General features: G+C 38.7%; 1 protein-coding gene across 1 annotated transcript in view; it reads right to left on the bottom strand.

Moving 5' to 3' along the window:
• LOC307145436 (cell adhesion molecule CEACAM5-like) overlaps positions 1 to 24695 on the bottom strand; it is a 30069-nt gene extending 5374 nt beyond the window's left edge. Inside the window, exons 1-13 of the mRNA XM_079848573.1 lie at positions 24605 to 24695; positions 23442 to 23471; positions 18106 to 18360; positions 17103 to 17357; positions 16586 to 16870; positions 16032 to 16286; positions 15414 to 15698; positions 14856 to 15110; positions 8899 to 9183; positions 8296 to 8550; positions 5193 to 5459; positions 4029 to 4130; positions 1495 to 1551 (exon numbers count right to left, since the gene is read on the bottom strand). Coding sequence (XP_079704699.1) covers positions 1495 to 1551; positions 4029 to 4130; positions 5193 to 5459; positions 8296 to 8550; positions 8899 to 9183; positions 14856 to 15110; positions 15414 to 15698; positions 16032 to 16286; positions 16586 to 16870; positions 17103 to 17357; positions 18106 to 18360; positions 23442 to 23471; positions 24605 to 24635 — 2617 coding nt within the window. The 5' untranslated portion in view covers positions 24636 to 24695. The remainder of the gene's footprint in view (positions 1 to 1494; positions 1552 to 4028; positions 4131 to 5192; positions 5460 to 8295; positions 8551 to 8898; positions 9184 to 14855; positions 15111 to 15413; positions 15699 to 16031; positions 16287 to 16585; positions 16871 to 17102; positions 17358 to 18105; positions 18361 to 23441; positions 23472 to 24604) is intronic.
• Between the last annotated feature and the right edge of the window lie 471 nt (positions 24696 to 25166).

Here is a 25166-nt window from a genome sequence, read left to right as displayed (position 1 = left end):
CCATTACTTAGCCCACGGCTTTGGATTCCATCGTTGTCGACGAGTATCGTTCGAGAGAACAACCAGCGCTGTATTTCAGTTGTTTTCCTCTGTGAACATGCACTAATGGATGTCTGACAATTTCGTTGCTTTTTGGAGTTTTCAGATTTAAAAAAGGTCTATAGATATAAAGGCTCGTTCGTTCTGCTCTCACAGAACAGATAGATTATAATATGCTTATGTACCGTCAGATGAAATCCTGCAGGTGTCGGCGCTTTCTCCGTCCATGCAATAAATCCTTGAATGAGCGCGGATTTCTATCGCATTTACTTGAACTTCATAGGTAATATATCTATGGTTTAACCCATTTGAGAGGCGGACAAAATCAGAATTTAAAATGGACTGAATAATAAGCTCTCTACGAACTTGACGAGCGATGCCGCTGATGGACCATAGACTTTAAAAAAGAGTGACTGACATGTAACTGTTAGGCACATAAATCACTGTCACACACACTCTCAGAATAGTTACTGCATAATACATTTTCAACTAGCAGAATAGTACAGAATCACGATACACAGTCTCACTTGTAGCCATGTCTTTTAACTATTATAATATTTCGAGGGGGGAAAAACAGGAACTTTTAATTGGCTTTTCATCATCAACTGTCACTTTAGCGCGAGGCCCTGTGCAGTCGCAGACTTGGTACTTTCCATAGGGTACTTTCAGTAGCATATAGCATTACCTCCCAAGCCTGAGCAAACTCGATCACGTCGAGCGGTGAGCGTGGTTTCAGATAGCCAGGCTCCTCCAGCTCCACACACGCCCCGCCTCTTTGCCCATTTTCTGTTATCCGGGAGTGACCAAGGCCAAGATGGCGACGGCCGAATCCACCCACTTTAGGCTTCAAAAATGCTCTTCAGAAACCTACGGGTGACGTCACGGACACTACGTCCATATTTTTTTACAGTCTATGGTCTATATACATCTTCACAGTCACGCTTAGTAACACGTGCATCACCACAGTGCAACAGTGAAAAAGGACCCTCTCAAACAGTGTTGCGCCCGCGCCACGTCGCGTTCTGATCGTTATTAAAGTGACATACACCGGTATTGCGGTATTTTCAAAATTCATATCATAACAAAAATAAACACCGGTATTCGGTATGAACCGGTACACCACCCAGCACTATAACACACACACACACACACACACACACACACACACACACACACACACACACACACACACACACACACACACACACACACGTTTTATGGTGACTTTTCATAGACATAACGATTTGTATACTGAACAAACTGTATTTTCTATCCCCTTACACTAACCCTACCCATCACAGGAAACTTTATGCAGTTTTACATTTTCAAAAAAAAAAAAAACAGTTTGTATGATTTATAAGCTGTTTTCCCCATGGGGACCAAAAAATGTCCCCACAAGGTCAGAAATTTCTGGTATTAATATAGTTGTGGGGACATTTGGTACCCATAACTTACTGTTCTTGGAGTCTGCCATTGAGAAAAACAAGTCCTCTGGTACTGTTTCTTTTTTCTCTAAATATAATGATAAGAAACAAAAGTTTTGTAAGAAATAATTAAATGTAAAATGTTACTAATATAATTAAAAACACAGAAGCTAAATGTTTTTTACACAGAAGATAAAACTGTTTTTACTGTATTATTGATCAAATAAATGCAAGTTTCGTCCCAAATGACGCACTGTACACTATGCACGTGTACTGTATGAATTTTATAAGGGTATATATGTCCCTACGTAATTAAAGCTGTGACAGTTGAGTGCATGAAGTGTTCAACATTAATGAAGTGCATCATCTAGATATTTGAAGTGGGGTTCAACATTAATTAAGTGCATCATCAGGATATTTGAAGTGCACTTTTTTTTTTTTTTTTTCAGTGTGAACACACTACACTCTCACTATTTAAACCACAAATCGTCATGGAATAGTGCATAAGTATGCAGTCTTGGGGAGCATTAGAGACTTTTAGAAATTTAAAACATTTAAAAATCGAAACATCTGAATGGTAGTTTATGACAACAAGCTGAAAATGGCTGAATCCATGTCAAAGGCTTAAAGGAGAACTTGGTAACTTTTTTAACTTAATAAAACTGTCTAGAAATCATTTGGATGGTTAAACAACCTGTTCTGGTGATGTTGGTGACTTTCCCCGCTCCCCCCAGCGTTCCCAGGCGGAAAACCAACCTTGCAACTTGTTCACTACCGTCCCGGCAAAATAGAAATTGGAAGTCTCGTGAGAAGCGAGAACGAGAACGAGAACGAGCGCGAAACACGAATCGCTTTACGGCAATTCAACATAAACATACACGCATGTATGATGTATTACCAGATTACCCACCTCGGTAGACATAGCTCCACACGATACAGTTGGCTTGCTCCGATCAAAACAAACGCACATGAGCAGCGGTAGAGAGGGGGAGGAGGCCGCCGCAAGTGAGTTTTTTACGACCGTGTTGTGAAATATACGCCCCACCACAGCTGTAGGGGGAGCTCGTGGAGAAAACATGCGACAACAAAAGGGAAAATCAGCGAAGAAGTGACTAGAGTTCGCTAGAGTTGCCGAGTTCTCCTTTAAGGCTTAATAACAATTTTACATTTTTAGCAGATATTTACACTAAGGGCCCTATTTTAACGATCTGAAACACAAGTATCAAGCGCGAAACGCAAGTAACTTTGTGGGCGGGTCTTGGGCGCTGTTGCTATTATACCGGCGGGATAAATGACTCTTGCGCCCGACGCAAATCTAAAATGGGTTGGTCTGAAGAAGTAGCTTCATTATTCATAGGTGTGGTTTGGGCGTAACGTGAAATAAACCAATCAGAGCGTCATCTCACATTCCCTTTAAGAGCAGGCACGCTTGTTCCATGGCGGATTGCTATTATAACGGCGGATTTGCCAGGAGTATCTGGAGCGGTTCATAGCCGAGGAGACCGACGTTCTCGTCAGGGCCGTATAACACAGAGAAGTGATATTGGGGATGGAGAAACACACACAAATTAACTTCGGTTAAACAGGCGTATGATAATTTGGGTAAATGTGTAAGCTAGATTTATGCCTATTTTTTCACATCTTCATGGACACAACAATGATTTCCTTCGTGTGTTAATATGAATGAATGAATGAATGAATGAAATCTTTATTTTGAACAATTAAAAAATAAATTAAACCTAAGACAGCAACACATGAAATATCCATCAATAAAAAAAAAAAAAAAAGAAATTTTTTTTTATTTTTATTTTTAGCATAATAATCACACTTTTCGAAAAGGGACAGATAGAAGCCCTAGGCTTATCAAGACCTACAAGACATTTTTCCTTGTAATAATGTATGATTTGCAAAAATGAAAACTGCTGCTTCTGTGTAGATGAGAGAATCAAAGTACATGCGCGTTATGCACACGCTACATTGATTATGGCCAAGCATGCGCCCTTAAAATAGCATATGAATAACATGCGCAACGAGCCACTGACTTTAGACTAGGTTTCTCCTGGTCAGTGGCGGAATTGTTTTCTAAACCTGCAAAATAGCATCAGGGAACGTTTGCGCCGGAACACGCCTCCTCTTTGCACTGAACCGCCCCCGGGAGCGCAAGTGTATTTCCTAGTTTACCGACGTGCGTCTGTGGAGGGAAAAGTCCGCTGCAAAATAGGAATGATACATGCATCGGTGTACAAAGTCAATTGCGCTGGGTGCAAGATAGGGCCCTAAGTGTACTAGAGGGTAAATAGTGTTTACACTGAGTGTAAATAATAGTAGACACTGTTTACACCAACTGTAAATATCAAAAAATGAAATCCTGTTTACACTACATCCACTGATAGATACAATTCAAAGAAAGTGTAAATAGAAGCGGCACTACAGTATTTGAAGTCTGAGCAATGGGCGACATGAGGCTGGTTGCTGGTGCTTGGTGTAAATAGATATTGCTTGTTTTTTTTTTAATGATGAGACCAGTATTATTAATTAAGTATATGAATTGTTTTCTGTTTGTACCTGGTTTACGGGTGATTCTCAGAACGAGGCATCCAATGATCAGGATTACAATACAGCAGACAAGACATCCTGAGATGGCCAGCAGAATCTTTCTTTTTAATACTGTAATAATGAGGGAAATTATGAAGTTAATCAAATTAAATTAGCATTCCCTTAAAACATTTATGTAGAAATGATATATAAAAAGTTTTTGTTATCCATCATGGTAACAGGATACTTATCTCACTTTTAAAAATGTTTGTTTTCCTCATTTTTAATCTAAATATATGTTCCCTTTCAAAAACTATTCTCAATGCTGTGCTTGATTCAGTGCTCTGGGAAGACTTTTTGTTGTGACCAGCTGTGAAATATGTGTGCAACATGGGCATCAAGGACAGGGACTGAGTGTTCCTGCTTGATGCCCCTATCTCACCTTCCTGCCTTTTTGGTGACTTGGTTAATGCAGTTGTCAGAAAGTTTCAGGAGGTGAAGAAACACGAGGAAGCATTCGTGCAATTCCTTAATCGCCGCACTCAGGGGGAACGGCTGTAGGCCACCCAGCCTCTTCCCGGTCCTTCTGTAAAACGTGAGGCACAAAAATAGAGTGTGGAAAGTAGCACTCCCCCTCATCAAGACTGTGGACCGGCTCGCCACCCTCAGCAGCCTCTAAAATGGCCAGACCTCAGGACGATCATCTCCAAAAAGAGGAAGTCCTGATGGTCTTGTGCCCAGCCCTCGGGACGGTGCGCATGAAAAATAAATCAGCCCGCCTCTTCCCGGCACCCCCACGAAACCTCTGTACAATCCCCGCCGCCTCTGGTGTTTCGGGGGACAGCGGTTTCCAGCGAAATGTTGGGTGTTCCGTTGCTTCCTGTTGTTGTCCAGAAGTCATGTCTGAGACCTTTTCGTGAGCTTGTGAGTTCACACTACACAACCGTGAGGGGTTCAGACACCCCCAATTCTAAGTCAATTTCATTGATGTGTTGCACACATATTTCACAGCTGGTCACGACAAAAAGTGCAGCATCTCGTTCCTGCTTTTTCAGGGAACAGGGTTACAGTCAAGTAACCTGAGACGATCTTGAAAATCTTGAAGATAACTTGACATTGTATTAATCCACAAATCATTCAAATCTATACATTGTGTATGAAATAAGTTTAATAATAAATATTCACATTACTCACTAATATTATTGGCTGTGAAGCCCTCACTCAGAGCAGAGTACAGTGGTCTCTCTGTCCTTATTCCCTGGCACTTGAATTCACTTTTAATAGTTTCTTCAGTTGCTGTCACTTTGAACATATCTGCCGATCCATTGAGCCTCTGTCCGTTCTCGAACCAGGCGTAGCTCCACTGTCTGCTGTCTGAGACGTTACATCTGAGGGTCAGGATATTCCCAGACATGATGTCGCTCAATTCAGTCTCCAGACTCAGAACTGCAGGTGGACGAGCTTAGAACAAAACAAAATATTATTTTATAAATAATTTGTTTTAAAATGTATTTCATAATGAGTCTTCTAATTATTCCTAATCAATAGGCATCAGTGCTTTTACTTTTACTAGTTTTAGTAACTATTTAAAATGCATTTACTTGTGAAATCAATACTTTATTCATACCATGTATGTTCAAAACATATAATACAGTAAACTACACTTTACGTAACTAGATTACGTAATTTAATTACAAAATAAATGTAACTGTAATCAGTTACAGTTACTGAGGTTTTAAAATTAAATTACAGTTACTTATGAAAATGTTAACGATTACAAAGGTGGTTACATCTAAATATTTTCTGTAAAAAGCTAGGATATGTTGAATAATGTTTTTGATGTGCACTATGTCTCCTGCCATTTAAAGGCTGTTTATTAAAGCTATGCTATTCTGATGCTTTTGATTGGTTGTTGAATTTGCAGCGCACCCCATCAGCCAATTACATCAGTCCACATTGCTGCTGAAATATTTAGGTTACAAGCTGTCTGAGAGTTGCCACCATGGTGAGTGACAAAAATGCATCCTAGTGCTGGAAATTTAAAAATAATTTTCTAAATCAGAAAGGGGCGCAAATATAACAGCTCAGTGCAAAATATGTTTGCCAACTATTAAAATGCTATTGACATCGAAGGTTTCAATGTCGAACCTTAGGAAGCATCTGCAGACCTAAAGTTAACTGTAAGCAGTCAATAAAAAAGTAGTAAAGGCCAGGCACGTGCACACATAGACATCAAAGGGGGCTTGAGCACCTGCCCTTTTTATTCCTGGAGAGAAAGTGCCCTTTTTTCTGGGGTGCTTTTTTTCTATTTTTGAAAAATAATATATATTCCTGTTTGCGCACAGCTTCCCTGTCAAACAAATATATTTATTGAATTAATTAATAATAATTTAGCCGTAAATAAAATGACCCACATGATGACCTTTCACCTGACTAACTCATTCCTCACGCTGCACGCACATTTTTTTTTAATTTCGCGCGGCTATGCGCACTACCAGAGGATGTCTTCAAATCTGCGGCTGCTGGTAAGTGGCGTTTCATTCTCAGCGAAGTGATTTTGATGTTCGTTTACTTATTATTATTTTACAAGGACGACGTGAAGAGAGCATGCAGAGATGTTGTTTATATTGCTGTGTGTAACGTTAGGCTATAGAAGTAACTGTTTTCCTGAATGCCATCAAGATTGAAACCGAGACTGATTTCATAGCAGGTCAATAAACAAATAGTTAAAATTAAGTCACTTACATTTTAGACGCAATGACTATTTTTGTTCTGTTTCAGCAGCGAAAATAGTTCCAAACAAAGATCACAGCAGAACCATCGCGCATCTCACAGCAACACTTGTTGCATTACTGAATGATTCAGCATTTTGAACGAATCGGTTGAGTCAAAGATTCAATTACCCATTCATAAACTGCCTCATTCTGAATAAATCAGCCGTTTGAATGAATCGTTTGAATGAATGACTCAAAGACTCGCTCATTAAGACGGTCGCCTGCCGCCTCCTACTGGCGGTTTAGTTTCATAAAGTATCATTCTTTTCAACATTCCTTATTTGTATATTCAAAAATATTTAAAATAATCCAAATGAATACAGTTATAATTTTTCTATGTTAATTATTTAATTTGATTGGTAACAGCCTAGTGTCTTATTATTTTAATTTAATATATTGATCAAATTTGAGAATTTGAAATGAAAGATGGAGCAAACATTTAATAAAATTAGTGGAAAAATGGCCTTTTTAAAAGGTACAAAAAATTAGTGTTTTAAAAGTGATGTAATGAAACATTGACAATTTAAGTTTGAAGGGAGAAAAGCCTCTGTTTAGGCTATTAAGGAAATGTAATTTTGCCAAAAGAAGAACTTTTATTTGAAATAAATGTTCGTTTTAAATCAGCCTACTTCAGTGTGATATGTTACCATATTATCATGCTTAACACTGAGAATTTGAATAATTGTAATGTGATGATCAGATGCAGATAAAATAAAGAATATGGGCGGTTTTGCGGGTGGATTATTTATTTTTAACAGTGGATTCGGGTGACTCAAAGTGCACCAAATTAATGAATTTATCTTTAAAATGTACAAAATTTTCTTACGGGGGGGCATGCCCCCGGACCCCCCTAGAGATACCAAGATCCACCAACAAAAATAATGTGGGAAACACATTAGGCTATATGATGATCTACAAAAAAATACTAATTTAATTATCTTATTATTAAAATACATTATTAGGATTTTTACCACCTCCGCCTCATTTTGAGGCTGCATGGAAAAACCCTGTTACTGTATTTTGATCACAGCCCTATTTAAAGCCTTGTTCCATGTGCCCCCTTTTATACTTTGAGCACCTGCCCCTCCAGAGGTCTCTGCACGGCCCTGGTAAAGGCATTGGCTACTCTCGCCTGCCACACCATGCTACTAATGTGAGAGATGAATTTTAGCTGTTCTGCTAGGTGCATGTCCAGTAGTTTATTTAACAATTATAATCTCCAGTCATAACAAATTAGTTATGTCTAGTCTGCTAGCTAGATAAAGACGTCTTTACCAGCCACACTTCTAATTATGAATCAGTGTTGAGTACTACTGTAAGGTTAACCCTGCCTGGGCTTATTGATTAACAGTTGAAAACATTCGTTATAAATTTAGAAAAGTAATCAAATGTAATCAGTTACATTACTTTAATATAGTTACACAACTTATTACATTTTAAATAGGGTAACATGTAATCTGTAACCTATAAAATATACAAAGTACCTTACCAAACCTTACCAACACTGGGCACTAGAGACTCACCTTGAACTCGCACATGTAGAGTCTCACTATCCACTGAGAAGTCTCCTCTCTTTGCTGTGCAGTGATAGACACCAGTGTTAGAGAGAGATGCTGAGTTGATAATATACGCTGGATCTGTGATCAAGGTTTCTGAGTCTTTATACCAGTCATACTTCCAACCATCACCAGGAATATTACAACCAAGCTGAACTTTCTCCTCAGTGTAGAAGAAATCAAACCACTGATCTTTTCTGATGTGTGGTTTTGGTGTGTCAACTAGGAGCAACAGAAGTAAAAAAAAAAAAAATAGAAATAATGGACCACTTTCAAACAATTACTGCCTTGAATTGCATGTGCTTGTAATTCTTTATAATCCTCACACAAAATGAACAATATTTTTCAGTGAAAATCCTTTTGCACATAGTCAGAAAGCTGTAAACACTGATACTAACCTTTTTATAATACAAATGTCAGTGCAACAGTAAAGCAGCTAAACCTTTTCTATGGAAAGCAAAATCCTCATTGACCTCTTTAAGACACATGGCTGTCACTATTTGAATTGTTTTTTCTTTTTCTTTTTTTTCATTTCTGACTTTCAAATTTTTCAGAAGTAGATTCACTTGCCATAAATATTAAGTTGCAAAGCTTCTGTTTTTCTTGTAGTCACTGGCGTTCTCTTCAGATGTTTTCCTCTGCAGGTATACTGTCCTGAGTGACTCGCTTTTGATGAGCGGATTGAGAGTGTGTTTCCAGGAAAGGAAATTTCCCTGTTACCTGAAAGCCGAGTTCCGTTTCTAAACCATTCATAGCCCCATTCATTAGAATTGATTGAACACTTCAGAGTCACTTTTTCATTTGGGTAAAATGTTTTCCATTCAGACTCTATTGACAGTTCTGGTTGAGGCCGCTCTGCACAGGAAAAAATAAAAAACAACAACAGTAATGAACAACTGATGTGGAAAAGTGAATGAAAATTATACTTATAGCCAGAAGCCCAGTTTCTTGGTTATAAAATTGTTTAGTCTAAAATACTTATTTAACTCTCTTGATTCCATGTCATTTCTTTAACATATTTGGCAGATGCTTCCAAAGCTTCCTGCCAAATATGATAAAGCAGATGCTAAAAAAACTTCCGGTTGACTTCCGGTTGAGCAGGGTACGCTGGCACGTTTTGGCTGCCGCTCCGCTCGCCGAACAGACATTGTGATGTGGTGTACTTTATTTATGTACACCGGGAGATTGCTCCTCTTGGTGCTGGCCTGGTGGCCTTCTTTTGGCTCTGTGGACTCACAGATAGGCCTATCTGGAGCTGGTGTTGACGCGGCTTCAATGAATATGGCCTTACAGTACACCTCCCGCCAGCTGTTATCCCTGAAGCGGAATTATTATCTGTCTGGGGACACCTACGACCACTGTGACAGGGCTGGATTACTGCGGACCAAGCGGTATATTCATCGGAGCACAGGACGAAGCTACGTCTCTTCCTTGTCTTCTTCCATCCCAGTTTTGAACTGCCGACTAAGGATTAAAAGACTGCTTTACTCTGGGGTTGATTTTACTGACTTATCAGCTCTGCCGTGTGAGTGGCATTCCTTTGATGCGGTGTCTGCAAGCCCTTTAAAAGCCGCGTTACTTAACGTGCGCTCTGTGAACAACAAAGCTTTGCTGCTGTCAGATTTTATCATGGATAAGAAGCTGGACTTGTTTTTCCTTACGGAAACATGGCATAAACAGGACCATGCTCTTCTTTTTAATCAGCTGACTCCAGCGGGCTTTGGACTCATTGACATCTCGCGGACTACAGGTAGAGGTGGAGGAATTATAGTTGTCTATAAACTGCAATACAAGATTCACCCTGTGTCCGTGCCTCTTTTTAAAACATTTGAATGTCTTGTTTTAAACGTATCTGATTCTCATTCTGCTCTCCATGCTGCTGTGGTCACTATCTATAGACCTCCTAAACCGAATAAGGACTTTCTGTCTGAGTTTGCTGATCTTCTGTGTATATTGTCCGTCAAATTTAAGAGAATTTTGATTCTGGGTGATTTTAACATACATGTAGATCAGAAAGCCTGAGTCATGGCCAAGGATTTCCTATCACTTTTGGACTGTTTTAATTTTTCTCAGTATGTAAATGTCCCCACTCAATGTAAAGGACATACATTAGATTTAATTATTGCAAATGATTCTTTTCTCTCTAATTTCTCAGTTGTGGATGCTGGACTTTCTGACCATCTAGCTATCTTCTTTAATATTGAGATATTTCATTCTAGTAGAGAGACTTCGCAAACTATTTCATTCCGTAAATGGCAATCAATTGATCACGCTACTTTTGCAAATTTGATTGTCTCTTCTTTAGATGTTTTGTCCTCTGCTCCTCTTGACGATAACATCTTAGTATTTAACAATGTTCTTGCAGCCAACTTGGATATCTTTGCACCCATAAAAACACGTAATGTTTCATTTGTACAGTCAGCCCCCTGGTATAATGATGATTTGTGTATACAGAAGGCTGCGTGTTGGAAAATTGGAGCGAAAATGGCGTCGCTCTGGTTTAAATGTGTTTCACCAAGCTTGGAAAGACTACTTGTCAAACTACAGAGTAGCCACTGAAACTACAAGATCTGCTTATTTCTCAAATATTATTGATAATAATCAAAACAATCCCAGACAGCTCTTTCATACAATTAACAGTCTACTGTACTTAATGTAGATAGTGTCAGTTCTTTGACTTCATCTGGCTGGTTGTAACAGGGTGTCTACAGATATAAACAAGTTAAATTTAAGACTTTTTAAGACCTTTTTAATGCCACTTTGAATGAAATTTAAGACCAAACCTGTGATGGAAATACACATTATATTACATACGTATATGTAATATTTAACCCAAGTAATTGAAATAATTTAATATTCACTACTTGTTTATTGAACTAAAATCAATGTAACATTTGCAATCGTGAGAATATTCAGCAAAATTGCTCCCGTCATGTTATGTTACTTAACTATATCACATGTTATAAATAAAAAACTCAACATTTTGAATTTTTACCTCAGTATGTTTCTTCTGGGAGTTTTTTTGTGTTTGCCGTTATGCTCATTTGTTTTGATTTCTTCCTATAAAATCTATCACAGAGACAAGCAGTGTGAGCCTCAACAGCCTTACCAAAAAAAGGCTACATTATCATTATCAATAACTGTTTATTCGGGGTGTAACGGTTCACAAAAATCACGGCTCGGGTTGATACGATACACTTGTGTCACGGTTCGGTTTGGTATGGTACGTTTTTGATACAGCAAAAAGAAAGAAATGCCAGAGAAATTTCCTTGATTTAATTTTTTTAATTCTTTTTTTTAAATTAAAACTAACATCATAAATATTGTTTTTTACTTTGATTTTTTTTTTTTACTTTGAGCAATTCTGGAGCTATAATTGACTCTTCTTAGGAGCATATAAAACAAAACAGCTCCTTGGAAAAAATGAAATGGAATATTGTAGTAGTTATAAACAAAGGTTTATTTTAGTTCAGATTAACATTTGAGGGCATTATTTGTATTCATAATGTCAAAATAAAACCGACGTAATGTTACTTGAAGGCATTATGCCTACTATTCCTGCCAAACTTCCATGGTTGCAGTTAGTTTTACTACAGTAAATCCATGGTCAATGTTGCAGATCTGTGGACACTGGATAGTTAATTCATGGCACAATGTTTCTTCCTGGTTTCCACGCGCTGTTTGATCCGTTAATAACGGAGAAATGTGAATGTTTCTCACTAGATCTCGCAGCAATGTTATTACTTCTGTGGCGAATTCAAATGCTTTCTTTACTAGATCTCTTAGCGCTGTGTAGTAACAGTGTTGCTTGATCACGATTGGCTCGCGCTGCTTTGGTCCAAACTGATAAACGGTCCTTCAACCACACAATAACGAGCAGTTTCGTTCCACTTGCATTACGTTTGCCATTTGATGTTGGGCAATGTTGTGGTCGCGCCGGCATCTACATTATCAGCGCGGTTGAAGCGCCGCTCCTACATTTGAAATAACGAAATTTTGGTCGGCAGGAAAAATGGTACAACGAACCGTTCGGTTTGAAAATGCGTACCTAAAACCGAACCGAAAACCTCGTACCGAGCGGTTCAATACGGATACGCATATCGTTACACCTCTACTGCTTATGTAATAAAATCTGAATCATTCTCGCGATTCGATGCTTCACTGGTTATTCGACGGACATTAGGTCCGTCAGACTGGAGAAATTTTAGCGGTAACGTGACCAGAAATATTTAAGACCTATTGAATCTGAATTGAAGGCATTTTAATACTTTTTAAGGCCTTTTATTAGGAAAACATTATTTAAGACATTTTAAGACTTTTTAAGGACCCGCGGCCACCCTGTGTAGGAGTTTCTCAAATCTTTCAGTGAAAAAATTTACAATATTCGCACAAATATACATATTTTGCGGTCTGCTGACCTCTCAGCTAATACTCTAAGTTTCTCTGGCACTCCTTTCTCTAAATTTACTTTATTACAACTTGAGATGCTCTGCAAGCAGGTTTCTCGTATGAAAGCTACCACTTGCATACTTGATCCCATGCCTAGTAGCCTGTTTAAATCCTGCTTTGGTCCTTTATGTCCCTCAGTTCTTGCTATAATAAATTACTCTTTGTCATTTGGGGAGGTGCCAGCAGCACTTAAATCTGCTGCGGTCACTCCCATTTAAAAAAAGCAAAACTCTGATGTGAAAATTCTGTCAAATTATCACCCAATCTCAAATCTCTCATTCCTGGCTAAAATCTTGGAGGGTGTGGTTGCGGCCCAATTAAACAGACACTTAATTGAAAATAAACTATTTGAGCCTCATCAATCTGAGTTTCGAAAATTACACAGCACTGAGACTGCGTTGGTGAAAGTCACTAATGCGACTTACTAATTGCCTCCGACTCTGGCTCCATGTCCCTTCTCATTCTCTTGGATCTTAGTTCAGTCTTCGACACTATTGACCATGCACTGTTACTCAATCGCCTCGAACATGTATTTGGTTTGTCAGAGACTGTTCTCTTTCACTGTCCTATTTCACTGACCGCAAGCAATTTTTTTTTATGGGTGACTATATGTCCAAAGTTGGTTCTGTTCATACTGGTGTTCCACAGGGGTCAGTATTGGGTCCCTTACTTTTTAGTATGTATATCTATCCACTTGGTCAATTATTTAGATCTCTCGACCTAAACTATCATTTTTACGCTGATGATACACAGATTTATATCCATTCAAGACCGGGTCAGCAAGTGGACGTTGTGCATCTTTCGAACTGTATTGCTGAGATCAAGATTTGGATGTCCAATAATTTTCTGTCTTTAAATAGCTCAAAAACAGAAGTTATGCTCCTTGGATCTCCTCATCAACTGCGAAAGGTTGGGTCTCCTACTCTGTCTGTTGATGGTGTTGCCTTGGAGCAGGGGTGCCCAATCCTGCTCGTGTCGATCGACTGTCCTGCACAGTTCATCTCCAACCCTAATCAAACACACCTGCCTTTAATTTTCAAGTGATCCTGAAGACCTTAATTGGTTGCTTCAGGTGTGTTTGATTAGGGTTGGAGATGAACTGTGCAGGACAGTCGATCGACAGGAGCAGGATTGGGCACCCCTGCCTTGGAGTTTCAGAGCAAATTAAAAAATCTTGGTGTCATATTTGATGCCACACTGTCATTTGAGCCTTTTGTGCAGAATACGGTTAAGACATCCTTTCATCACCTCAGAAATATAGCACGTTTACGTCCTATGTTGTCCTTCTCAGTTGCTGAGAAGTTGATAAACTCATTTGTCTTTTCACGTATTGACTACTGTAATGGTCATCTAGCTGGGGTATCTAAATCATCAATTGACAAACTGCAATATCTACAAAATTCGGCTGCTAGAGCATTGTCTGGAGTCAGGGCTAGGGATCATATAACCCCTGTTTTGAAATCTCTGCACTGGCTACCTGTCAGGTACCGTATTGATTTTAAAATCCTTATGTTGGCATACAAATCTCTGCATAATCTGGCTCCTCAGTACTTGACTGATTTATTAATGCCTTACACACCACGTCGTAATCTGCGTTCCTCTCAGAGTGGTCTCTTGTTTGTTCCCAAGACATGGCTTCGTTCGAGGGGTGATCGAGCATTTTCTGTCTATGCTCCAAAGATTTGGAAATTCTCTCCCGGCCGACATCAGGGAAGCAAATACATTAGCGACTTTTAAATCTCTTCTTAAAACATTTTATTTTAGGATTGCTTTTACTTGATTTTCATTTTTTGTGTTTATTTTTGTATTTAAAGTGTGTAGTTTCTCTGTTGTTATGTTTGCCTGTAAAGCGCTTTGAGAAAGCAACTTTTAAAGGCGCTATATAAAATAAATGTATTATTATTATTATTATTATTATTATTAAAGCGACTTACATTGTGTTCAAGTTATAGGTCTGAATTTAATCAGTTCATTAATTTCCTGGGAACTTTACTGAGGCATTGTAAACTCAATGAATGAACAATGAGAAGAATATTCCACAATAGAAATGACTATTAAGGGGTAAATTATGGACGTACCTTGAACTTGCACTTGTAGAGTCTCACTATCCACTGAGAAGTCTTCTCTCTTTGCTTTGCAGTTATAGACACCAGTGTTAGAGGGAGATGCTGAGTGGATAATATACGCTGGATCTGTGATCAAGGTTTCTGAGTCTTTATACCAGTCATACTTCCATCCATCACCAGGCATATTACAACCAAGCTGGATTTTCTCCCCAGTGTAGAAGGGCTCAAACCACTGATCTTTGCTGATGTCTGGTTTTGGTGTGTTATCTAAGAATCACAGGGGTAGAATTAGTAATAATGAACTCTCTTCAAGCAATAAATGCTTTGAGTTGCATATGATTACTATTATTTATAATCCAAGACTAAACGAACTGACTCATACTGATAATAGTGTCTGGCCACTGTCAAGAAGAGTAGACAGGAAACTGCATATGCTGACATGAACACTGATACAAGCCAATGCAAATGAAAAACAGCTTAAAATATAAACAGCTTCTTCGTTAAACTCTTTTGGGTGCATGTCAATTGCGTTAATATCTATTAATCATAGAATATCATAAGTAGTTTTACCATAAATATGAAGTCCCAAAGCTCCTGTTGTTCTTGTAGTCACTAACGTTCTCGCACGATGTTTTCCTCTGCAGGTATACTGTCCTGAGTGACTCGCTTTTGCTGAGCGGATTGAGAGTGTGTTTCCAGGAAAGGAAATTTCCCTGTTACCTGAAAGCTGATGTCCATCTTTAAACCATTCATAGCCCCATTCATTAGAATTGATTGAACACTTCAGAGTCACTTTTTCATTTGGGTAAAATGTTTTCCATTCAGACTCTATTGACAGTTCTGGTTGAGGCCGCTCTGCACAGGAAAAAATAAACAACAACAACAGTAATGAACAACTGATGTGGAAAAGTGAATGAAAATTATACTTATAGCCAGAAGCCCAGTTTCTTGGTTATAAAATTGTTTAGTCTAAAATACTTATTTAACTCTCTTGATTCCATGTCATTTCTTTAACATATTTGGCAGATGCTTCCAAAGCGACTTACATTGTGTTCAAGTTATAGGTCTGAATTTAATCAGTTCATTAATTTCCTGGGAACTTTACTGAGGCATTGAACTCAATGAATGAACAATGGAAAAAATATTCCACAATAGAAATGACTATAAAGAGGTACATTATGGACTAACCTTCAACTCGCACTTGTAGAGTCTCACTATCCACTGGGAAGTCTCCTCTCTTTGCTTTGCAGTGATAGACACCAGTGTTAGAGGGAGATGCTGAGTTGATAGTGAAGGTTGGATCTGTGATCAAGCGTTTTGAGTCTTTATACCAGTCATACTTCCATCCATCACCAGGCATATTACAACCAAGCTGGATTTTCTCCCCAGTGTAGAAGGGCTCAAACCACTGATCTTTGCTGATGTCTGGTTTTGGTGTGTTATCTAAGAATCACAGGGGTAGAATTAGTAATAATGAACTCTCTTCAAGCAATAACTGCTTTGAGTTGCAAATGGTTACTATTATGTATAATCCAAGACTAAATGAACTGACTCAAACTTCTAATAGTGTCTGGCCACTGTCAAGAAGAGTAGACAGGACACTGCATATGCTGACATGAACACTGATACAAGCCAATGCAAATGAAAATCAGCATAAAATAAAGCTTCTTCATTGAACTCTTGTGGGTGCCTGTCAATTTCATTAATATCTATTAATCACAGAATATCTTAAGTAGTTTTACCATAAATATTAAGTCGCAAAGCTCCTGTTGTTCTTGTAGTCACTAACGTTCTCGCACGATGTTTTCCTCTGCAGGTATACTGTCCTGAGTGACTCGCTTTTGCTGAGCGGATTGAGAGTGTGTTTCCAGGAAAGGAAATTTCCCTGTTACCTGAAAGCTGATGTCCATCTTTAAACCATTCATAGCCCCATTCATTAGAATTGATTGAACACTTCAGAGTCACTTTTTCATTTGGGTAAAATGTTTTCCATTCAGACTCTATTGACAGTTCTGGTTGAGGCCGCTCTGCACAGGAAAAAATAAAAAACAACAACAGTAATGAACAATTGACGTGGAAAAGTGAATGAAAATTATACTTAAAGCCAGAAGCCCAGTTTCTTGGTTATAAAATTGTTTAGTCTAAAATACTTATTTAACTCTCTTGATACCATGTCATTTCTATTAAGGTATTGGTCTGAATTTCATCAGTTATATTCCACAATAGAAATGACTATAAAGAGGTACATTATGGACTCACCTTCAACTCGCACTTGTAGAGTCTCACTATTCACTGAGAAGTCTCCTCTCTTTGCTGTGCAGTGATAGACACCAGTGTTAGAGGGAGATGCTGAGTTGATAGTGAAGGTTGGATCTGTGATCAAGTGTTTTGAGTCTTTATACCAGTCATACTTCCATCCATCACCAGGAATATTACAACCAAGCTGGATTTTCTCCCCAGTGTAGAAGGGCTCAAACCACTGATCTTTCCTGATGTCTGGTTTTGGTGTGTTATCTAAGAATCACAGAGGTAGAATTATTAATAATGAACTCTCTTCAAGCAATAAATGCTTTGAGTTGCATATGATTACTATTGTACCATACAGAAAATAATATATTGAAATATATTTTAAAGTGTCAAAAATATATGTGGCATATTTTCCAAATACATTGAAATATATTTGCATTGTTGTTCACTTATATTTATCATTTTTATATATATTCTGAAATATAACAAAAATAGATGATGTTAAGTGTGAAATATATTTACATTTATAACATGTAAAATATATGACAAAATATATGGTCATAAAATGTTTCGCTTGCTAAAGAAGGGTCGAAAATGTATTTTGATAATAGTAATTCCTCTACCTTTTCCCCAATACACAACAGTAGGCTACCATATTTCACTACTGTATTATGACACACAGCTATAATAAATACTGTACTTACGTTTAAATGACTGCAATGTAAAATGACAGATAGTTGCTTTCCTAGGACTATTAGGCCATATTAGGTGGCACGTACCTATAACACTAAGTGCAATTATTAGATTTATTGTTGTTTTATTGACATCTTTCCTGAAGTCATTTGAATATTGAAAATATGCTCAATATTTATGATGCAAGTATAACAGTGACACTCAAACAAGTGAAGTGCCCTTAAACAATAGATAGAACAATTTCTGTTAAGGTATTGGTCTGAATTTCATCAGTTATATTCCACAATAGAAATGACTATAAAGAGGTACATTATGGACTCACCTTCAACTCGCACTTGTAGAGTCTCACTATCCACTGAGAAGTCTCCTCTCTTTGCTTTGCAGTGATAGACACCAGTGTCAGAGAGAGATGCTGAGTTGATAGTGAAGGTTGGATCTGTGATCAAGGTTTCTGAGGCTTTATACCAGTCATACTTCCAACCATCACCAGGCATATTACAACCAAGCTGGATTTTCTCCCCAGTGTAGAAGGGCTCAAACCACTGATCTTTGCTGATTTGTGGTTTTGATGTGTCAACTAAGAATCACAGGGGTAGAATTAGTAATAATGTACTCTCTTACAATTATATATATAAAAAAAAGTTTATAATTATTTTATAATTTTAACAATAATTTAAAGATTTATAAAATTATATTTATGCTGGGTTTGCTTATGATTTCAATTAAAATACCAAGAAACATTCTGGTAACGGGAACGAGCATTGTGTCAGTTTTCTCCGAAATACTGAAGCCTGATTGGTTAATCATTTAGTGTTTTCTTTTTCAGTTGCATTACAGTCTAACTCAGAATTGTTGTAGAATTAATTGATTAAATAAAATTCGATGAAGGTTGAATTATCTTTGAACTACAGTATGTAGATCCATGAAGATACAACAATGGATAACAAGCTTTTTTTTTTTTTTTTTGAGAACCAGAAGCAAGCTGACTGAGCAAGTTGAAATTTAGCTATAGTGTGAGGCCCTTTACTGCCTGCTCGACCAAATGGTTGAGCACATTTTGAGTCACTAAATTTTATTGAGAGGACTACCTAACTTAACTCAAGCTGATAGAGTCATCTCTACCACCTGGTTGAGGTATGTTATGCCAATAAAAACCACTAGATGTCACAGTGTCAATCAAGAGCACTTGTCACAACACTTCTTTTAACATGGATGTCAGAAACAAATAAATCACTCCTGCCATGTGAACTGTTCTTGGAGAAATTTTGCAAGGTAAGCATATTTTTTTGAAATATTACACTGTAAGTTTTTAAGTTTTAACAAAATTATGTTACTTGGTGCCATGAAACAACTTTAGTATTTTTTTAATAACTTTTCAAAAACATGCTCAACCAAACGGTTGATTTGTCACATTATGGAAAACGTAGACAAGCTAAGCTAATGCTTTCAGATCATCCATTTCTGCAGTCAGAATGTGGATTAATGGATTATTTGCTGAGAAATATAAACTTCTGATCATTCATAGCTATGAATATGACAGCTATTGTTATTTCTTTATGAATATATTGACATGGTGCGTCTTGGGATTGATACACCAAGACGATGGCATCCACTATCCAGTGGGCCAACCTCTGCTTGGAGACAGCCTTTCCCTTCTGCTGGCCTCCATAACAGACGAAGAGCTGGTCTGAGGTCCTGAGGCTCTGCGTTCTGTCCACGTACGTACAGGCACAGAGTGTGGACGGGACAGATAAAAGCCAGGGCTGGGTCTGCCTCCTCTGGGGGCAGCACTTGCAGGTTCACCACCTGGTCTCAAAAGGGAGTGGTAGGAACCTTGGGCACATATCCAGGCCAAGGTCTCAGGATGACGTGAGAGTTGGCCGGCCCGAATTCCAGGCACGATTCATTGACCGAAAATGTGTGCAGGTCCCCTACCCTCTTGAAAGAGGCCAAAGCAAGCAGGAGAACTGTTTTTATAGACAGGACTTTTAACTCTGCTGCCCACAATGGCTCAAAGGGAGGTCTCTGCAAAGGGGGGTGAGGCAGATTCAGTCTCCTCGCGCCCCTCAGGAACCTGATGATCAGGTCATGCTTCCCCACAGATCTCCTGTCAACTGCATCGTAATGTGCGGCAAAAGAGGCAACATACACTTTGAGGGTGGAGGGAGACAGCCCTCGCTCCAACCCATCTTGCAGGAAGGAAAGCACAGTACCGATCGAACATCTTCGGGGGTCTTCGCGGTGAGAAGAACACCACTCAAGGAACAGGTTCCACTTCAGGGCGTAAGCATGCCTCGTAGAGGGTGCTCTCGCAGAAGTGATGGTGTCTATGAGAACTTGTGGTAGATCACCTAGAACCTCCACGTCCCGTCCGGGGACCAGACATGGAGTTTTCAGAGGTCTGGACATGGGTGCAATACGGTGCCCCGTCTCTGAGAGAGGAGGTCTTCCCTGAGAGGAATTGGCCAGGGAGGGGCTGTCGAGAGGAGCATCAGTTCGGGAACCAGATCCGGTTGGGCTAATAAGGGGCAACTAGCAAGACCTGCTCCTCTTCCTCCCTGACTTTGCACAGTGTCTGTGCGAGAAGGCACACTGGGGGAAACGCATACTTGCGGAAGCCCCAGGGCCAGCTGTGTGCCAATGCATCCGTCCCGAGGGTCCCCTCGGTCAGGGAGTAAAACAACTGGCAATATCCATATTTATTATGGATTGTCACCTTAAAAACAGTCCTTTGTATGGTGGTGAAAGGGAACAAGCAATGCTTTATGGAAATATATGGTTAGCATCTTAATTGAATCTTTATTTTATTAGTTTATCAACTAATTATGTTAACTCAACTAATTTAATGTAGAAGAGCTGGATACTAATTACTGTGCCAACTAAGTATTGATTAGAGTTGCCCTCGACTAAAGATTTTTCTAATCGACTAGTAGTCAATCATTTGAGTTAATCAATTAATTAGTCGACTAATCACACGTTTATTTTAATTTAATTAGGCTGCTTAAATATGGGGGCATCATGGAGGAATATAGCCTATTTCGTGCTCAAGTGCATGCATAAAGCTTGCCACAAAACACCAGCAAAAGTAGACTAATGATAATAAGGGCCCTATCATACAACTGGGTGCAATGCAGCGCCAGGCGTGACGCAAGTGTTTTTTGCTAGTTTCAGCCTGACGCAGTTATCATTTTCACGTCCTGCACCACGTTGCTTAAATAGCAAATGACTTTCACCCATTTGTGCGCCCATGAGCTGCTGGTCTGAAAACGAGGTGTGTTCGGGCGCATTGTTGGTGAATTGCTATTTTGAGGCAACTGAAATAGACTGTGGCATGACCAACAAAAACCTTGTCTAAAGTCTATGGTGGAGTATTAGTATGTTTTGTTGTTTAAAGGCCGCATTAGTAATATGAGCCTATAGGCACAACACGCGTACACTCACAGGGACACGCAGCAGTGCACAAACTAGACAAATATTAACAATAAAAGAATTACAATGTAAAATATTATAATTGTGTACATCCGGCTTGTCCCGTAGCGTGCTTTAACCTTGCGCACGAGCAGATCCGTTTCCTCGCTAGAGAAGCGATCAGTTTTTCTGTTAGAAAATTCCGCCATGTAAATAGCGAATCTGCCATGGTGCGAGCACAACTGGCTTTTAAAGGGAATGGGAGTTGAGATTGATTTATTGCTCGTTACGCCCAAAACACACCCATCATTCATTAAAGGGACACTCCACCCATTTGCATTAAGCTTTGCATTGTTAGAAACCCAGTCATACTATTGAATGGTCGTGCAACACTCTCTCATTTTCCCCTGAGACGGGAGAGATCTGTTATTTACCTCTTACACTTCCTCCTACAATGACGCAAAAATCGTCATTTTGCGTCATTGTAGGAGGAAGTGTAAGAGGGGGGGATTTCTGTTGAGACTACAAGCACTAGTTCCTCATCTTTCCCAGGGGGCGGGACCCGCTCACACTACAGACCTATTACAGATCAGTGGGTGGGACTTTACTCTCTGAAACTGAAAGCAATATCCTCCATCTTGTTTGAAGCTAAGCTAACAGGCGCTGTGGAGACAGATGTAAAGTAATGACAATAGCGGAGGAGAGTGCTCAATATGATATAGAAGAAGAGGATTTCGGAAGCCTGATGCTTGAATCAGGTGTTTGTGGCTACCTTTACAAGCCGCATTATAGCGAAGAGCAGCAGAAGCAGAAGACCTGCCTGCCGCGGACGAGGAGCCCGGACTGGCTCGAGTTAGGGCGGACTGGTGGCGCCGGTGATCTCACTATGCAACTACGAACCGCTACGAACACAGAGATAGAGTCCGTCTGCGGCACGATGACAATTTCTCCTGGACGAAATCTCTGAATCAGACGAGGACACGGACGTTTGTGTTGAGAACTATCCTAGTTTCGCACCGCATATGTTCTGACTGAACATCCAGGTACCATGTAATAATTCACCTTTTCGAAAGAAATACAAACGAGGAGTAGTGCACTAATGAGTTCGCCAACTAACTAGACATTTTGTGTGAATGTGAAATGAATTTCAAGCTCTGGTGGTAGCTAGCCTTGTAGACGGAAGAGTGATTTCTCTTATAGGCAGATATGCGCTTTCTGGATTAGTGGGAGTGGCTTGCGGAGCTGTGCAATGTGGTGCATTGTGGGAGTTGTTGTCTTTCATACAAATGCGTCCTGAAGTTATTTTTTGTCTTTCCTCGGTCACGAAGGCACCAAATTCAAAATTTATTTTACATTTCGACTACATATATGACCCACTTTAAATAAAAAAACAATGTTCAAATGGGTGGAATGCCCCTTTAAGAGAATAGGGACAACCCTACGTGTCAACTCATTCTACTAACCCTGAACCCTACCTGTCTAGCGGATGAATAATCCTTAGGTTAGAGTGTATTTATAAACATAAAATTAACATAACACTTTGTAATGTATAACTTAAAAATTAAAGTTAAATGCAATAGTCATTAAAAGTTAAAAGTAGATTAAACTTTTACAGGTACTATACGGTTATCCGGACCACACCTGACCGTGACCACAACCGCTCTTGGTTAGTCGTAACCCCAGTGACGGGTAGGTTTAGGGGCGGGGTTGGGGTAGGTCATCACATGTGGTCCGGATAACCGTATAGTACCCTTTTACATTAAAAGTAAACAAACCAGAAATGTCATGAAACTGCACGAGGACACAGACAGAGGAGATCCAAAAGCAGGCTTTAATGAAGGATAATCCAAATAACACAACGAATACTCAGGCAGAGGGTCAGAGTCCAGGTAAGCAGTCCAATACAGCAGAAGTACAAAACAGGGACAAGGCAAATGGGTAAACTAGATACAGGCAAGGTGTCCAAGAACCAGGGATATTCAGACTAGAACAAGATACAAGGTAATTGTACAGACTTGCAGCGTGACAGTCTAACAACACTTCACAATGAGACAAAGGAAAGCCAAGGCTTAAATCAGAGACTCTAACAAGCATAATCTGAAACAGGTGAATGACATAAGGCATAATCAGTCCAGGTAAAGCTATAAGATGAAATGATAAATAGAGGAGTGCCCCCCAGTGGCTCACGTGGGCACTCCAGCCGCTGATCGTCACAAGAAACCACATAAAAAAATAAATAAAAAAACTTACCTCCATTGCCCTCTTGCACACAGACTGCCACTATAATATAAAAAGATTCAGAGAATATATTAATTTATCAGGAAATGTAAAGGATAAAGACATCTGATATATTCGTGGTATTGTTTTGCATTTTACTAGTTAGCATATTATGTATGTGTAGGGCATGTACGTATATGCCTAGACATTTAATTATTATTACTGTTATTAATATTTCTGTTAGGTACATGGGTATATATAACTATATGAAGGTGTATGTAGGTGTGTGTGTGTGAGTGTGTATATATGTATGTATGGGTGTGCATGTTTGTAGGTATATATATATATATACATATATGTAAATGTATGTATGTATTCCGCAATTACTTTGAATTACCTTTAACTGATGCTATGATTTGATTTGCGATATGATTTCATTTCCTGTCTTCCTCCTTTCTATTCTTTTTTTTCCCTCAAGGTCATGACAGGACCACATGGCCAACGGGTCTGTAGACCAAGAAGGGACTGGATAATATATGATATATGGCTTAAAGCACACACCGGCTTACGACTACAACTGATGGTCACTTTTAAAAGTTTTTTCTTTACAGTAAATAATAAATGATAGCAATAACATCGTACACTCGCTACTTTACAATACTAAACATTCTGGGTGGGGAGATATACAATCTGTCCGTATGTATGTGTAGAGATATGTATGTTCATCCATATTGCTTTCTGTTTTATGTTGTTTACAGTATATGTTTGTTTATTTGTTTGCTCATTTGTCTCTTCTTGTATTATGCATTTTTTTCTTGTTTGTCGTCAACAAGCTTATTTGTCTAACACTTGCTTTTTCAACATTTATATTTGTCTATATTTGATTTTTGCTGTTGTTTTCTTTATGTACTTATCTGTATTGTATTGTTTGCTTAATAATAAAAATAAAAAAGATTCAGAGAAAATCTGGGTTACAGTATAATGATTTCCTAGTTTTATTTACCCCCAGAAAAAAAAAGGTAAAAAAAGATGTCACTGGGTCGGTACCCTTTTTTTTTTTTTTTTTTAAAGGTTCTAATACGTACCATTTAGGTACAAAGGTATACCCTTTGAAACAGTAGCGCCCCAGTGTCAGCTTTTGTAACTTTTTTTTTCTGAGTGTTTGTTTCCAATTAATATTAATAAAGGCACCCTACCTGTCAAAAGGATGATTTTAAATGTTTCCATTTGCAGCTGCAGTCAAAGTAAAGCCTCAGTGAACACAGGTCTTGTATGAGTCTCTGCAACAAGAAAAGCTTCCTCCCTATTACCTCTTTTGATGGAAACCTGACAGGAAATCATGACGTCTTGTCTACTTCTATTTCACCTATAAAGCTCATCAAATGTCATGAAGGCATTTTTAACCTTTAGAATGCACCAGTGGCCAATTCAATTTTATATTATATTTTAAAATGATTAATACTTACCAATTCTGATGTTCTGCTATTGTTCTGGTTTCTGTTTTGCATTGTGGGTGTGGTTAATTGCACTATTGTTAAAAAAAATAGCCTATTGATGAATGCAGTGTTATGTTAACTTCCTTTTTTTCCTCCATAGCCCTGCTGGATTATGACATGCATTCAAAATGGTATACACACAAATATCATAACAAACATGTCTAGCAATGAAATACTTTTAGTTTGAACCAGAGGAACCTAAAGAGTACCTTTCTAAAATGTGTACGCATCAACAACTGAGGGGAAGGACTGGAGGAAAGTT

Source organism: Squalius cephalus (genome assembly GCF_949319135.1).
Source record: "Squalius cephalus genome assembly, chromosome: 18".
NCBI classification, from domain to species: Eukaryota; Metazoa; Chordata; class Actinopteri; order Cypriniformes; family Leuciscidae; genus Squalius; species Squalius cephalus.
This window is presented reverse-complemented; position numbering and strand designations above follow the sequence as displayed.